At 35.3% G+C, this 17,879-nt stretch overlaps 1 protein-coding gene across 2 annotated transcripts; it reads right to left on the bottom strand.

Annotated features, from left to right (window-relative positions):
- Positions 1-472: 472 nt before the first annotated feature.
- LOC104107881 (MADS-box protein 04g005320-like) lies at positions 473-17,656 on the bottom strand. Of its 2 annotated transcripts, XM_009616793.3 has the most exons (8): positions 17,282-17,654; positions 7,194-7,272; positions 6,973-7,034; positions 6,067-6,166; positions 2,305-2,346; positions 2,157-2,198; positions 1,314-1,417; positions 473-793 (listed from the first exon to the last, which is right to left on the bottom strand). In XM_009616793.3, exons 1-8 carry the CDS (start codon positions 17,464-17,466, stop codon positions 700-702), a joined length of 708 nt encoding a protein of 235 aa, XP_009615088.1. In that variant the 5' UTR covers positions 17,467-17,654; the 3' UTR covers positions 473-699. The 2 variants fall into 2 exon arrangements, with proteins under 2 accessions (XP_009615088.1, XP_009615089.1); XM_009616794.4 differs by lacking the exon at positions 2,305-2,346 and having other exon boundaries at positions 17,282-17,656.
- Positions 17,657-17,879: the final 223 nt, after the last annotated feature.

The raw sequence follows: 17,879 nt of genomic DNA, 5'->3' as shown, positions 1-17,879 counted from the left end.
ATAATTACCTGTTAAGTTAGACACATGAAACTAATTTTTTAGAGGAAACTATGTTACGAACGAAATTAATAAATTAGCTATAGAAGATTGATATTCTAAAGCAATAAATACCATCTAATTTGTTTGAAGTAAACATATATAGATTGTACCAAGTGTCCTTCTCCATGTCAATATGTGTTTCAAAGTGCTTCTGTCCATGTCGAACGGAACTTCCACGTTGAGTAGAACACATATAGTATATGGCAAATAGATGAAAAGTTGGAACTTGATTGGTGTTAGAAGTTTGTCCAAATTCATAATTATTTCCAATGTTACTATTTTTAGTTGAATTAGAAGTTCTCGATATTGGTAGAGTAGGAATTTACAAGCAGTTCTATGTGGAGTTTAAATCGGGAAAGAATTCTATGCTTGGGTAATATTTTAAATATTACAATCACATCCACCTTAACTCAAATATTTAAGGGCATAAAAGTCTATCAAAGTCTCAAGAATATTTTAGTCATTCAACATTTAGCATAAATTATTCGTGCTTTTACAATAAAATATAGATAGAAGATATATAATCAAGAGTTCGCTAAGTAAATATTCAAGCGGTAATAGTGAAACTCTATTTCTATGTAAGAGAGATATGCATCATTTTATTAGTTTTTGTTTCCTCTAACATTCATCAACTTTGTTTCCCAATCCTTTACGCTGTAATCAGGTCCCTCCAATATCAAACCGATATCCAGGTACAACTCCAGTAGCATGCTGTGTTGATGGTTCTGCATTTTCTGGTAGCACAGTATTGTACCTGTAACCAGTGGCGGAACCACAATTTTTATTAAGGGATGTCAAAATATATAAAAGGAAATATACCAAAAAATCAAAATCAAGGGTAGAGCATAGGGTGGATTAAATGAAAATTTACAAGTTTTAATATTTTTAGACCAATTTCTTGAACCCATTTCTTGAAATGTCGGACATTAAAAAAAAGAACTAAAACGGAGTATGGCTGGTTGAGGCGGGTTAAGAACAATAATATATATTTCTAACCCGGGCAAATTAAAACTTTTGCGTTTAAGATTTCACCTTTTCACCGCCCTTCCCTGTTTGCCATCCTAATATATATTTCTACTGTTCCAGTTTATCATGTGATATTATTTTCTTATTGGTCTATTAAAAAAAGAACAGCGTATTTTCTATGTTTGTATATATATATAACATAGACAACTATTTAAATTTTACGATATGTTTAAGATCACAAATTTTAAATTTTTTTATTTCTTTCTTAAATTACGCGCATGTCAAGTTTATGTCACTTTTCAAGATACCTGATAGGCATTGAATTATTGGAAGCCACAGGGTGAAAGAATCCATCAGGCTGCTGCTGTCCAGATTGCCACGATGTCTGAAGGGCAACACCAAGTTCTTCAAACTGCAGTTAGAAGTTCAATAGACAAACCAATGTAGTTAAAAAGAAGAAAAACCAATGTAGACAAACCATAAAAGTCCCCACTATTATCTTTCATCTCAAATATGAACCTCCAACTAACGGCTAACAAGTCTGGCTCAGACATTTTCGATGGTAAAATCACGTAAACCAAATAAAAGATCCAAATTTACTCCTAAATTATCAAATCGGTTTATATATTACCTTTTGCAATAATTTGAAGCATGCCCTAGAATAATTGAAAGGTCCAAATATACCCATGAATAATTTAAAAAGTCTAAATAATAACCCTCCCCCTCCCCCATGTGGCTTGCACCATATCAATCGAATCAGATCAATTTTTTAACGGTGGCAAACTGTTAGTGAGGGGGAATATTTGAGATGAAAGATAACAATGAGACTTTCATTGACCGAAAGCTTAATGGAGGGAAAATATAAGACAAATTGCAAAGTCACGGGTGTATTTAATTTGGACCTTTTACCTTTTTTTCTACAACTATGATGTCCAAGCTGTTAGCTTGAGTACACCTCGACTATTCTAGAGAATATATACTCGCTACCTCTACCAGCACATATACCAAGGTCCATCAATCTAGCACAAATCTACAATAAGGATCATTGTCTCCACATATGCAATAATATCATGTGCTATTAGCTTGACCTTTTTCTGTTCTCAAAAGCTGAATATTAAACTAAAAGTTTAGTCAAGGTATTATATTGTTACCTTCATCCTCAAAGATTTGTTCATTTCAGTAAGAGATTCTTCCTGTTAAAGAAGCAAATAGGAAATGTCATGTTCCCTACACACAGTTGAGCAAATAGCAATATCATCTTGATTTCTTAGGAATGAGTATACTGTATGTAGTATGTACCGTTTGTTGAAGTTCAGTAAGTTGATCAAGCATGTGTTGTGTCTGAAAACAAGTTAAAATGAGTCGATTTAGACCTTCTTAAATAATTACACAACTTTTCTTTAATTTCGAATAGAGTAATAAGATGTTGCTTTTTTATCTTGAATTTGTATTTAGGAAGAAGTTATCTATGTTAGAAAAAATATTTTGCCTTCACTGTTGCAGAGATGGTAGTAAAGATCGTCTAGGATTTTACAAAGCCAAATAAAATTGAATACCAACAATTAATCCGAATTTCCCACGGGAACAAATTTTGTGAGTTGTAAAAAAAAACAGAGAGAAAAGAAGAAAAAATATTGTAGTTGTTTTTATGTATATCGTCATTGGAGAGACAACATGTATTTATAATACATCTAGAAGTCTATTAAAATCAACAGACTTGACTCTTCCCAACAGACACCTTTTAAAACTAAAAGTCACCTTTTAAATTTAAAATAAAACATTTTAAAACGTTTTAATTAAATAAAAATAATATGTGACTATTAATGTAGTCACACTTGGTTTCCCTCCAAATATCTCTTCAATTATTCAAACTCATTAAGATAAGAAATGCTTTAAAACACCTCTACCATTCTTTATTTTTCCAATGAGGGACAAGCTCCCTAATGAGATATGTTATATATGTCATGACCCAGGTTAATATTGTATAGGCTTAACTTAACCATGGTTAGATTAGTAGTAACTATAGTTAGGTGTTAATATTGTAGTTAGTTGGTTATTGTTGATATAAATATAGGTGTGTGCAGTGTTTTGGCATATACAGAAAATAGAGGTTCTTCCCTCATCTCTCGTCTCTCTCTGCTATGTTTTCCCTTTGTGAAAATCATTTCTCATCTTGCAAATTCATAAAATTGACATGGTATCAAAGCGTTCCCGAAGATCCGACCAAATTGCATATGCACTTGACCGGAACAATACTCAACTCAGCAAATCGCGACTCACATTGTGCATGATCCACGATTTCACAATAGCATTGCAGCGATCCCATAGATTTACATAATTATTTCCATAGGTATTGCGTGTTATTGAACTATAAACCCTAACTTGTTCTATGTAAGCAACGAAACTTCCATCGCTCGGCTCCAGATCATGTAATTTTCCATTCCATGCAGCTGAAAACCAAGAGATAATCCTCATGGCATGTCCGATGGATGCAAATACAATGGATGATTATGATCTATCACAATCGTAGATCGATCTATGACTTCGTCTCCGGCCATGATTATTTAGGGTTCCGGCGAGTGACTGATGATTCCGACTGAAAAATTTGAGAAATGAACGATGAATCTCTTGTTTTCAACAATTCTTAGTGAAAACCTCTGGATTCAATCGTCTAAAAGCTTTGATACCATAATGAGAATATGTGATATATGTCATGACCCAGGTTAATATTGTATCGGCTTAACTTAACCATGGTTAGATTAGTAGTAACTATAGTTAGGTGTTAATAATGTAGTTAGTCAGTTATTGTTGATATAAATGTAGGTGTGTGCAGTGTTTTGGCATATACAGAAAATAGAGGTTCTTCCCCCATCTCTCGTCTCTCTCTGCTATGTTTTCCCTTTGTGAAAATCATTTCTCATTTTGCAAATTCATTAAGCCTCCTATTTGGCTTAAGGATTACATTGGGCCACAACAGAAGTCCAATTCTTCCACTGCAGTTCATTGTCAATATCCTATTGGTGATTTTGTTCAGTATATAGGATTATCAACTTCATATCAAGCTTACATCACTCAGTTGTCTTCTGAGATTGAACCAAGTTCTTACCATGAGGAAGCTAAGGATGTGAAGTGGATTGAAGCTATGAAAGCAGAGATACAAGCATTGGAGGACAATAAAACATGGGAATTGGTGCCATTGCCTCCAAACAAAAGGGCAATTGGATGCAAATGGGTGTACAAAATCAAGTACACATCCAGTGGGGAAGTTGAAAGATATAAAGCTCGATTAGTGGCTAAAAGGTATAGTCAAAAGGAGGGACTGGATTATCAAGAAACTTTTTCACATGTAGTAAAAATGGTTACTGTCAGGTATGTCGTATCCATAGTAGCAACCAAAGGTTGGACCCTCTATGAAATGGATGTTTACAATGCCTTTTTGCAAGGAGATTTGGAGGAAGAAGTGTACATGACCTTACCTCAAGGTTTTTCTCATCAACAAGGAAAAACACAGGTGTGTAGGTTACTTAAGTCACTCTATGGACTTAAGCAAGCTTCGAGGCAATGGAACATTAAGCTCACCACAACACTTCTTAATTCAGGATTCAAGCATAGCCATTTTGACTATTCCCTATTCACTAAGAGACAAGACTCTCATATTGTAATTGTTTTGGTCTATGTTGATGACCTTCTGATCACTGGGGATGATGCGGACCTTATTTCTGCTACTAAACAAATTCTGCATCAAAACTTTAAAATCAAAGACATGGGGGAGTTGAGGTATTGTTTGGGCATTGAATTTGCTAGAAACAAAGAAGGGATCCTGTTATACCAGAGAAAGTATGCTCTTGAGCTCATCTCAGATGTTGGCCTGGCAGGATCTAAACCAGTTCATGCTCCTGTTGAGCTAAATCAGAAACTCACCTCGGTGACTTATGATGCTCATCTGGCTCTTAAGGATGATTGTTTACTTGAAGATCCTGGTGCTTATCAAAGACTGATAGGTAGACTTCTTTATCTGACAATTACAAGGCCAGACATCTCCTTTGCTGTGCAGTGCCTAAGTCAGTTCATGCAAGCCCCCAAGCATTCTCACATGGAAGCTGCTCTTAGGGTGGTTAGGTACATCAAGCAAAGTCCAGATCTTGAGATTCTTATGTCAGCTACTGTATCTACACAATTGAAGGCTTATTGTGATGCTGATTGGGCAGCATGTCCTAATACCAGGAAATCAGTCACTGGTTACTTGGTACAATTTGGTGATTCCCTCATTTCATGGAAGTCCAAGAAGCAAAGTACCATTTCAAGAAGTTCCGCTGAGGCAGAGTATCGTAGCCTAGCATCCATAGTGGCCGAGATTGTGTGGCTTGTCGGTTTATTTGATGAGTTGGGGGTTACTCTCACATTGCCAGTTCCCCTTCATTGTGACAGTAAATCAGCAATACAAATTGCTGCCAATCCTGTGTTCCATGAACGAACGAAACATATTGATATCGATTGCCACTTCATCCGTGAGAAGGTTCATTTAGGCTTAGTTCAAACAGCCTACTTGAGGTCTACTGAACAACCAACTGATATCTTGACCAAGGGCTTGAGTAGTCTTCAGCACACTCACTTACTGTCCAAGCTAGGTGTCAAGAATATCTTCATTAGTCATAGCTTGAAGGGGGTAATGAGATATGTGATATATGTCATGACCCAGATTAATATTGTATAGGCTTAACTTAACCATGATTAGATTAGTAGTAACTATAGTTAGGTGTTAATATTGCAGTTAGTCGGTTATTGTTGATATAAATGTAGGTGTGTGCAGTGTTTTGGAATATACAGAAAATAGAGGTTCTTCCCTCATCTCTCGTCTCTCTCTGCTATGTTTTCCCTTTGTGAAAATCATTTCTCATCTTGCAAATTCATAAAATTGACACTCCCTTATCTCAAAAACTAATCTAAGAATCTCCCACTTAAATTTCCTCGAATATTATTTCAGGTAATTGAAACTACTCTTGTTTTGCGACATAAACCACAAAAATTGATTTGAAAAATATCTTAAAGTATAATACATACCCTTGTTGACCTTATTTGCCTAAGTGATGAATCCAGTTGACGTTCAAGCTGTTCCAGGTCTTTGTTGCTCAATTGTCCCAAATCTTCTCCTAGCACATGCCTAAAGAGTATGAAAAAGTTATTCTGAACATGTACAATCTGAAAAATAAAAAAATAATAAATAAAGAGAATGCAGTGAAAAAATCTTTCCAGAAATCAGAGGTGGAGTCAGAATTTCAACTTTATGTGCTATGTATTTTAGAACGACGACTTAAAGTGCTAATAACTGGGTTTTAAATTTAATGTTTGAATATTATATGAAAAATAGTTTGAGGTGGAGTCAGAATTTCAATTTTATGTGTTATGAATTTTAGAACGACGACTTATTAAAGTGCTAATAACTAGGTTTTAAATTTTATATTTGTACATATTTAATGAATTTCTTAACATAAATACACTATTTGAGCAAAAGTTACTGGGTTCGACCGAATCCGCTGCCGGGCTTCTAGCTACGCCCAGGGGCAGCTTAAGTATATGTATGGCTTAAAGCCAAAATTTAATGTGAGGCCTAAATTTTTATATATCAAATTTTTTTTTACCTTTTACATAAAAAAATCTACTTTTGTACTAAAAGTATTATATATTTTTTTAAAATACCTATGAATCTGATATTTCTAAAAAATAGGCCTCTCAAATTTGGGAGCGTAAGGCGTATGCCTTATTATCTACAACATTAGAGTCGTCTCGGGCTACGCCCCGGTAGAAATCCAGATAAGGTTATGTAGACCAAATATTTGTCCGTCCTTTCCCTGGACCTCACACATAACACGAGCTTAGTGCACCGGCTGCCTTTTTAGGATAAAATAGAGAATGCAGCGATGAGTTAAAAATTACATCTAGTCTTGGTGTAATAAGTATTTAACTCACCTTTGAGATTGTTGTAACATTTCCACTCTTGTTTTAAGGTTCAAATACTCCTGGTACGTGTTCTGTTTTCACAAAAGCATAGCAAGCAAATCAATTTGCTCAAAGTTAGTAATCAACATTAACTTTTACTAACTATTTTCAGGTGAAAAGCTGAACTATTTCCAAAATTTTCAACAAACTTTAATTTGAGGAATTATGATGCTCGAGTAAGAAGAACGAACCTGTGAATCTGTTGAAGGTTGGCTTCCTTCCACTGCAGCATAATTGTATCTGTGGTATCTCTCCAGTGTCGTGGGCATACTAAAAGGGCAAGTTACAGAACAATATATAAGACATTGGTTAAGATAATTAGATGTATTTTTTGAATTATCATAAACATGTTTTGTTGTACTTTTAATCATTGATTAGGCAAGAGCCATAGGTTTCTGAAGGTAAGTGTACTAAAGCAAGAGAATGGAACAACTACTAAGTAATGAAAACAGAATTTAAAGCTCCAAAAAGTGTTGGACACTAAACTCTACTGATGAGACCCTCTTTTATACCACATGTTGATTATAACAACAGTCACAACTATAAATAGACTCAGTGACAATTATAAGGCAATACACTATGCTCTCTCGTGATTCCTACTATAATCAAAAGACTAAAATCTCTACTAAGATAGATTGCCAAATTAATTAATTACGAGTTTTGCCTTTTAATGCGCTAGTCACTTAGGGGGTGATTGGGCCAAGTCAAGTCGGAAATGCTTTGATAACTCAAGGTTGATATTAGGGAAAGGAGAGTGAGGGGAAGAGGAGCCGTCCTTGGCCTGCATTTTATAGTTAGCTACAACAGACAGACATGATTTTGTAGTTCAAGCAACTTCGTTACTTCTGTGTACCCCTTTTGAAGGTTCCTTATAAGGACCTATTCGCTCTGCGTAGATCGTAATCTATCACTTTTGACCACTTGATTGCTCCTCCTTTCAGTAGGCACCATGAGAGCACCTTAAATTACATACTAGACTTCAAAGATTGTCACCAATCCGCAAACTGAATGTCATAGTTAGCTATTTAGAAATATATTAACCTTAAAAAGATGATTTATAATCACATGTCTTTTTCTCTTCCATTGTTTCTTCAATATTCACGTTCTCTTCAGTGCCAAACGCAGTTATAATTCTCTCTTCCAGTTACTACTCTCCGCACTATCCCGAGCTTATCAGTATTTTTAAGCTTTGGCAATCTTCTTCACTGATCTCACTTTAATTACCTAAACTGTAATCAGATATTATATACCACAAAATGGACATATGAACATGGCAAATACTCAATGGTTGATAGATAGATACCCTATATATGGGGTTTATAGTATACCACGACCAAACTTTACATGCTCGGGATACATTAGTTTGATGTAAACTTCAGATGGTGGTAAGTTTTGTCCTAAATATATCTTCTTCACCTATTATATATAGTATCTGTATGCATGTACATGTCACAGTATTTATGCGCACACGAAACTTCCAACTATATGTTTCTTTATCATTGCTGAAGTGTGTGGTCATCATATACAAAAGTTTATGCTTCATTTACTTAATTAAACATTCATCATCTAATGTTTTATTTACTTCGTTAATGTTTTTGACCTAGAGAACTAGGACATATTAGGCATATGTTTGTTACCTGATATTTCTACACGTGCCTTTCTTGATCTTTGATAAACTAGGGTTATTACTTACATATAAATCACATCTTGGTTATTGTTATTAATTAAGAGAATTATGTACATCTAAACATCTTCATTTCTGCTACTTTCATCTTAACTCCTAAGGACAAAGCTCATGAGTTGGGTGAAAAGTTGCTGGCTATCCTGAGAGAGTAGCGGGGACGCGAGTGGTATGTGGGCATTGACGGCGAACTGCATTAGGGAGGTTGCGAGAGAACTATTATAGGTCTCGAAGGGTTACTCTAGCGGTCATAAAAGAAACTGGTGGTGGAATGAAGAGGTCCAAAGAAAAGTGGAAGCAAAGAAAACGGCATATTTGAAATTAGTGGAGAGCACATAAAAGGAGGAGAAAAGGATGAACAAAGAAGAGTATAAGAAGGCTAAGAAGGAGGCGGAATTAGCACTCACGGAGCCCAAGACTACAACATTTGGTTGTCTGTATGAAGAACTGGGGGACAGAGGTGGGGACAAGAAGCTATTCAGGCTGGCCAAGGTAAGAGAAAGGAAAGCTCATGAATTGGATCAAGTGAGGTGCATCAAAGACGAGGAAGGCAGAGTTTTAATGGAAGATTCACAGATTAAACGAAGATGGCAAACTTACTTCCATAAACTCATGAATGAAAAGGGGGGCAGGAATATCGTTCTGGGTGATTTGGAGTAATCCGAGGATCATCGTGATTTTAGGTATTGTCAGCGCATAAATATTGAGAAAGTTGTGGGGGCTATGCGTAATATGAGCAGGGGTAGAGCGATTGGGGCTGACGAAATTCTGGTGAAATTTTAGAGGCACGTAGGTAGAGCAAGCTTAGAGTGCCTGATTGGGTTGTTTAAAGTTATTTTTAGGATGAAGAAGATACCCGAAAACTAAAGGTGGAGTACAACGATCCCGTTTTACAAGAACAAAAGTGATGTTGAAATTTATAACAAATATAAGGGTATTAATTAAGTTACTTACTAATACTATAAAAGTTTGGGAGAGGGTGGTAAACGTGAGGGAAAGGAGGACTATGTCTATATACGAGAACCGGTTCGGATTAATGCAAAAACATTTGACTACGGAAGACATCCACCTAGTCAGGAGGTTAGTGGAATAGTACAGGGAAAGGAAGAAGGATTTGCATAGTTTTTATTTGCCTTGGCAATGGACGCACTGAGGCACCATATTCAATGAATGGTGTCATGGTCTATATTTGTGATGACCCGATAGGTTATCTTTAAATTTAATATTCAATTTTATGCTTCGAGATCTCGAATAGCACCATTTAGCATTCTTCGACTTGCGTGCACAGTCAGTATATTTTTTTGAAAAACGTTTATGTGAAATAGTGCTTCAAAACTCATTTGAGTTGATTTCGGTCAATATTTTGAGCAAACAGATTTGGATTAGTATTCTGACAGTCCCGATGGGTCCGTATCGTAATGTGGGACTTGGGCGTATGTCCGGAATCAAATTCGGAAGTCCCTAACTCGAATTATCGTCATTTGACGGAAACTAGAAACCTAAAGGTTAAATATTTCCAAAGTTTGATCGTAAATTTGACTTTGTCGATATCGGACTCGGATTGAGATTCCATATGTCATATGGGACTTACCTGCAAAATTTGAGGTGATTCCAGATTGATTTGATATGTTTCGACGCGAGTTATAGAATTTAAAATTTCATAAACTCATAAGTCTGAATCGACGTGCGATTTGTCATTTTTTCGTTGTTTGACGTGATTTGAGACCTCGAGTAGGTCCGCGGTATGTTACCGGACTGGTTGGGATATTTGAACGAGGTCCCGAGTGGCTTGGGTGAGTTTCGGATGAGATTCGGATCATTTAGAGCATGTTGAATGAAGGTGGTTCTGGGCAGAACCTAGTGCAACCGCACCTACGGAATGTTGGAGCGCGGGTGAGGCTCCGCTTCTGCGTGAAATGTGTCGCTTCTGCGACTTGGGCACTGGATTTTTGCTTTGCTTCTGCGGAGAAATTTGGCGCAGGTGCGCAATCGCCTCTGCAAAGGAAGGACCGCTTCTGCGGTCGATTGGTCGCTTCTGCGATGTTGCAGGTGCGTCCATGGGACATGCTGCTTGGTTTCATAAATGCAAGCCTTGTCTCGCAAATGCAATCTTGCAGGTGCGCAAATCAGTCTGCATATGCGAACACCCCTAGGCAAAATGCTTAAGTTCGGGGGTTTGATTTTTTAGTTCATTTTTGAGTTTTAAGTCTCGGATTTGGGCGATTTCATAGGAATTTTTACGAGTTTGAACTCGGTAAGTGTTCTTTATCCTAAATGGATTATATTTCATGATTCCATACTTATTTACATCATGAATCCGTGAATTTAATTGAAGAAAATGAGATTTTTATAAAATCTTCCAAAAATGTAAAATGAACATTTGAAAGGCGATCCGATGTCGGAATTCGATAATTTTTGTATGGTTGAACTCGTATCGGAACGGGTATTCGGATTCAGTGAATTTTTGTTGGGTTCCAAAAAGTGAGCCCCACGTTGACTTTTGGTTGACATTTTCAAAAATGACTTAAATTAAGCCTCTTTCGAATTGTGAATAATTTCTAAAGCTCCAATTGAATTGTTGGCCAAGAAATTGCAAGGTTTGATTGATTTGGAGACTAATTCGAAAGGAAAGGTCGTGGTCGAGTGATCACTTGAATTGCGAAGCAAGATAAGTGTCATGATTAACCTTGACTTGAGGGAATAGAACCCTTGAACTATGCATTACATGAATTTCATGTGTAGCGGCGTATAGACGGGGTGACGAGTGTCTATACATCGTCAAATTGCTTGTTTCCATGCTTTTACGTATTTTACTAATTGCCTTATTTCATGAATTAATTATTATATTAACTGATTCTCTTATTTTCATTGCCTACTATTATGCCTTGATTTCATGCCTTAAGTGCTACCTGCTTATTTAACTTTTGTGTCATAATTGCTACTTGTCATTTAGCATTTCATATATTAAATTGCCTATCTCTTCCCTAATGCCACACTTATTTGTTACTTGTCCCTAATTATTTCCTCCATAAATCATAATTGTTGTATACCTTGTTGCCTTATAGTTTCATATTAATTGTGGCATTTATTGAAGTAGTCTTACGTATGAGTGTTGTTGTTAATTGATATTCTGAAGAGAGGGATGTACACCGCAACAGAATTGATTGAAAGATATATTGGGGATTGGATTGCACGCCACAACATAATTATTATTATTATTATTATTATTATTATTATTATTATTATTATTATTATTATTATTATTATTATTATTATTATTATTATTATTATTATTATTATAATTATTATTATTATTATTATTATTATTATTATTATTATTATTATTATTATTATTATTATTATTATTATTATTATTATTATTATTGCGTACATGTTAATGTAAGCGACCTGCCTTAACTTCGTCATTACTTCGTTGAGGTTAGGCTCGGCACTTACAGAGTACATGGGGTTAGTTGTACTCATACTACAAGCTGTACCTCTTGTGCAGATACCGGAGTTGGTCCAGCGGCATACCATAAACTTGTTCGGATTCAGCTACCAGAGGAGACTTGAGGTATAGCTGCACAACGTTCGCAGATCTAAAGTCCCCTTCTACTTTATCTTAGTTGTGTATTTTATTTCAGATAACTTTATTTTTATTCAAACCTTTATTTGTATTATTCTAGTAGCGCGTGCACTTATGACACCAGTCCTGGGATGGTATTTTAGACATTGCTATTATCTTGGTTTATTCACTTTAGTTCAGATTTTATTCCAGTTACATGGTTTCTTTATTATTAATTAAATTGAATTGTTAAAAATATCTAAAATTATTCTAACGTTGGCTTGCCTAGCAAGTGAAATGTTAGGCGCCATTACGGTCCCGAAGGTAGAAATTTCGGGTCGTGATAATATTTTTTGCAAATGATATACTATTAACTAACGAGACGTAAGATGGTGTTAACGACAAGTTGGAGGTTTGGGGACAAGCCATATAGTCTAAAGATTTCAAATGAGTAAGACTAAGATAGAATACTTAGAGTGCATGTTCAGTGACGTAATTGAGGGTACGGACATGGACGTGAGACTTGATTTACAAGTCATCCCCAAGAGAAGAAATTACAAGTATCTTGGGTCTATTATCCAAGAAAATAGAGAGATTGATGAGGATTTCACACATCGTGTAGGGCGGTGTGGATGAAATTGAGGTAAGCATCCGGCGTCTTATGTTGCCAAGAATGTGCAACCAAATTTTAAAGATAAGTTCTACAGAGTGCTGGTTTGACCAACTATGTTGTATGGGACAGAGTGCTGGCCAGTCAAGAAATCCCATATCCAAAAAATAAAAGTAGTAGAAATGAAGATGTTGAGATGGATGAGCGAGCATGCTAAGTTGTATAAGATTAGGAATGAAGATATATGGGTAAAGGTAGGTGTGGCCCCCATAAAGAAAAAGATGCGGGAAGTCAGACTCAGATGGTTCGGGCATGTGAAAGGGAGAAGCTAATTAGGTGCCCCATTAAGGAGGTGTGAGCGGTTGGTTTTGCCGTGTGTGAGAAGAGGTAGATGGCGACCAAAGAAGCATTGGGGAGAAGTGATCAGGTAGGATATGACGCACTTTCAGATTAACGAGGACATTGCCCTTGATAGGATGGTGTGAAGGTCGAGAATTAGGGTAGAAGGTTAGTAGGTAGTCAAGTGTTTTTCTCTTCCGTACCGGGATTTTTAGGGTTATAGTGTCTTGTTCTTAGATTGCTAGTGTTTCATGATGCTTTCCTACTATCTTTCGCATTGGTTTATTAATATTATCTTATTGTTGTTGCTGCTTGTTACTATTGCTTCTTCTCGTTTTTTTTTCGCTTCTTAGATTAATATTATTACATTTTCGGCCTTTATGATTGATATTGCTTATTTCTAGTGTTGCTTTGCATCTTCTTAAGCCGATGGTCTATTGTGAGACTATCTTCCCAAAGGTAGGGTTAAGGCCTGCGTATACACTATATTCTTCAGACTCCACATGTGAGACTCACTAGATTATTATTGTTGTAAGAGAGTTACATATCACTTAGAGCAATTTTCGACCTATTAGTCACGATCAATTATGACAAGTGAGGCTTGCTCAGTTGGTAAAAGCACCTCCACCTACGACCGTTAGGTTCTGGGTTCGAGTCACGCTGGAGAGAAAGTGTGAAAACACTATAGATCCTCCTAATTTGTGAGGGGTTTTTATTTTTTATTTTTAAAAAAGTCACGATCAATTCGAAAGTCAATAATCCTATGGAAAATAATCACCAATGTTGATAAATGTTCATGTTTCCCTTTTATTTGCTTACTATTTCTGAAAATTATCTATTTCACCAACCATGACTCTAAACAGACCAGTGATCATTGACTTTACTTAACACCTAAGAAAGTCAATAATACTATGGTTTTCTTAACTAGATTAGAAGCACTCTAAGATCATCTCACTGTATTTATTTCTGAGATATAGTTCACTTGAAATGAAAAGAAAGGTAATATTAGATATATACATATAAACAGTGACTTCCAAGGTTTTCCAAAGTTAAGAAGAAATTAGAACTTATGATCTTGTTTTGCAATTAATAAAAAATTTGATTACTTCTTTCCATCCTATATACAATCAAACCTCTTTATAACAGACTCATTTATTCTGATATTTTTTTGTTGTTATAGTGAAATGTTGTTATAGAGGATATATATAACATAACACTAAAATTGGTTCCGAAAAAATATGACTTTTATAGTGAATGGTTGTTATTTAAGAATGCTGTTATAGATAGATCTGACTATAACACTGAGGATGTTACAAGATACCACTATAAAATGTCTAAATCTAACCTTATTAATCAAGAAGCTATGTCAAATAAAGCAGTATTTTATTGAGAATCATTTCACAACTGTAAAAAGAATTTGACAACTAATGAATAGATAAAGCTTTTGAAAGAATTAAAAGAAAATAATGAAGAGACAGAAAATTTGAAGATTAATTAACTATAGATGTGAATCTATAACTTTGACACAAGGAAAGGAAGCCTTGCATTGATATCAATTAATGGTTATCAAGTTATTTACTGTAAATACCTAATAAGTGATCCGATTGTGTAAATATAACTTAAACCCCATCTATAATCCTCCCTTATCGAAAGGTAGAGCGTAAATTGTTTTTCCTTTTCGTAGGAAGCCTGCATCTTTCGTATGCATGATAATTTTCTTCTTAGGTTTAGAGAGGCTAAAATTATCCCATCAGTTACTATGATTATTGATATCATTAATTAACGAGTTCTGAATGAATTAGTATATCTGCATATAACATAAGCAGTACTTATTACATAAAGGAAATCTAATTAATTAGATAAATGCTCGAAATATATGCATAAATTCTAATCAACGCTCACTCTATGCCATGCTTAAAGTAAGGTGGACTACTATAATTTCAATAGGGAAAAGGATCAAAATTGTCCTTGTGGTTTTCGAAATGGCTTATATGTATCCCCGTTTGAAAATGAGATCATATGTAACCTTGCCATTAAACAAGTGGTCCACTGATACCCTTCTCGACTAATGGCTCCGTTTTGGGCCCTTTGTTTTTCCTCAAAATATCCACATCACAACACTTGTCCTCTAAAACCACCCTCAATTCTTTTTTTTACATGCCCCTAACTTATTTTACCCACCTTTCCCACCCTCTTTAGCTCATCCACATCAGACCCCAAATAATAGTTCACCACAAAAATTATCATTCATTAGTAATACGTAGATGATGATTGCTTTGTTAAAATTTATTACCCATGTCTAAATTCATTAGTAATCGAAGAATTTAGAAAGTAAAAAAGTAATACATAGTTTAAAATTTAAACCAATAAAAAAGTATCTGATCGACATGTAAATGATCATTGCGTTGTTCTCGATCTTACGTTCTTCGAGATGGAGAGTAATGGTGTAATAGTACGCTTTGATTATAAAAGCTAAATCCAACACCGCCAACGGTCACCCTCTCTGCCCAAACCCCCCCCTTTACGTCCATTATGCCTCGTTGAATTATATTACATGCAATTTCACTTGCAAATATTTCTCATTAATTATCAAGATAAATTAACCCGTGGCGGAGCCCGAATTTTCATCAAGGAGTATCAAAATATAAATAATTAGATATATCGAAAAATCAAAGGGAGTCAACGTATAGTAAATATATATAAAATAAAAAATATTATCTAGCAATATAGTGTATATTTTCCGACGAAGGGGTATCACTTGACACCCCTTGGTTCAATGTGGCTCCGCCATTGAAAGTAACTCTGCTTCGACAAAAATGAAAGACTAATGAATGGTAATTTTTGGGGTAAAGTATTGTTGGGATCTTATGCGAATGGGGTAAAGGGGGTGGGAAAGGTGGGTAAAATAAGTGAGGGGGCATGTAAAAAAATTTGAGGGTGGTTTTGGAGGACACGTGTCGTGATGTGAATTTTTCGAGGAAAAACAAAGAATCCAAAACGGAGTCGTTAGTTGAGAAGGGTATCAGTGGACCACTTGTTTAACGGCAAGATTACACGTGACCTTATTTTAAAACGGAGGATACAAATAAGCCATTTCGAAGATCAGGAGGACAATTTTGAGCCTTTTTCCATTTCAATACCAGAGATGATTATCAAATCTGAGATATTCTATTTGCTTATACTATGAAGAATTTTGCAGCTTTATATGTAGATTGTCACGCTTGTCTTTATATGTGTCTGTACTTTGAGAAAAATAAAGTGTCATAAAATGAAAGAAAAATGGAGGTGCACATCAAATCATAACCAAAGTTAAAATCATATATAGACTCCCCTCATTCTCAGAAATTGGTGCTTTATCTATTTCATCAAGATTCTTTATATGTTATGTTATTTGTACTCTACAAGAAAATTAACCTAGATCTCATGTAATATTTGCATTCTTGAATAAGCAGATAATTTAACCTTATAATTTAACCTGTGTGTATATCACACTAACATGAAATAAATCTAATTCTGACTCAGATCTCACATCAATAAACGATCAGCCCTATAAAAGAAAGAGCAGAATTTCTAAGAAATGGAAAGTAGAATAACCATATAATTAATAGACAAAGTTTCAACATCTACAAATGGGTAGGTAGCCTTTTATGTTCCCAAATTTTGCTTAGTATATACCATTCAAAATAAGGGCAAGTATATGGAAAACTTTAGTCCACAATAACAGTTTTCTCCCACCATAAATACGATAAGAAGCACCCCTCAATCAATACGAAAAAATAGAAATACAGTACCAGTGACATCTTTAATCTTCGAGAAAATCAAGATCGATGTTTTTCATAAAAAAGCATAAAAAAAGACCGAATCATCTTAGACCTTGACCGAGTTTGTTCTAATACAGACCTGGCGGAATGCTTACATGAGGGTATATCTGGCACGGTTAGCCGGAAATTGATGAAAGATTAGTTTGGAAGGATCCAAAACGTGACTAAGGCGTATGAGGCCTACACTGGCGAGGTATGCGGCCCTAACAGACACTAGAAACATATACTACTAATTTGTTTTGGGGGTAAATTAATGAACGTACCTTGAGCTGCTGCAGAATTCATAGAGTTTGCCAGTATTAGAGAAAATGATAAGAGCAACTTCAGCATCACAAAGAATAGAAAGTTCATAAGCTTTCTTGAGCAGTCCATTTCTTCTCTTTGCAAAGGTCACTTGTCTATTTATTTTATTCTCAATTCTCTTCAGTTCTACCTTCCCTCTTCCCATTTTAGCTAGCTTTCTTTTTTTGGCTTTCTGAATGAAATATAATATAAAAATGTAACAAGATTCTATTCTAAATCAGTTGTTTTAATCTGGAAAACTGGTGTGTTTTGCCATAAAAGCCTATGTACGACAGTACGTTTATGGTTTTGGTTGTTCCCACTTCTTCTTTTCTCCTTTGCCTCTTCTTTTTCTTTCTTTTTATCTCCTAGGGTAAGGATAATGGCTGTAGTTTTTATTGTGGGTCAGGTCTAAGGTTTTTTTATATACGTATACATCATTATAAGCATAGCTCTAAAAATATATGCAAAATTTAATAGTCTTACAATGATGGACAGACCCACAATAGATATTGTTTTGCAAAAGCACGGAAAGTTCCAGCATAATATGCGGGATTATGGAGCTCCTACATATAGACT

Source organism: Nicotiana tomentosiformis, chromosome 10, assembly GCF_000390325.3.
Source record: "Nicotiana tomentosiformis chromosome 10, ASM39032v3, whole genome shotgun sequence".
NCBI lineage: Eukaryota > Viridiplantae > Streptophyta > Magnoliopsida > Solanales > Solanaceae > Nicotiana > Nicotiana tomentosiformis.
Note: the sequence above shows the minus strand (reverse complement) of the source record. Positions and strands in the feature narration are given on the sequence as shown.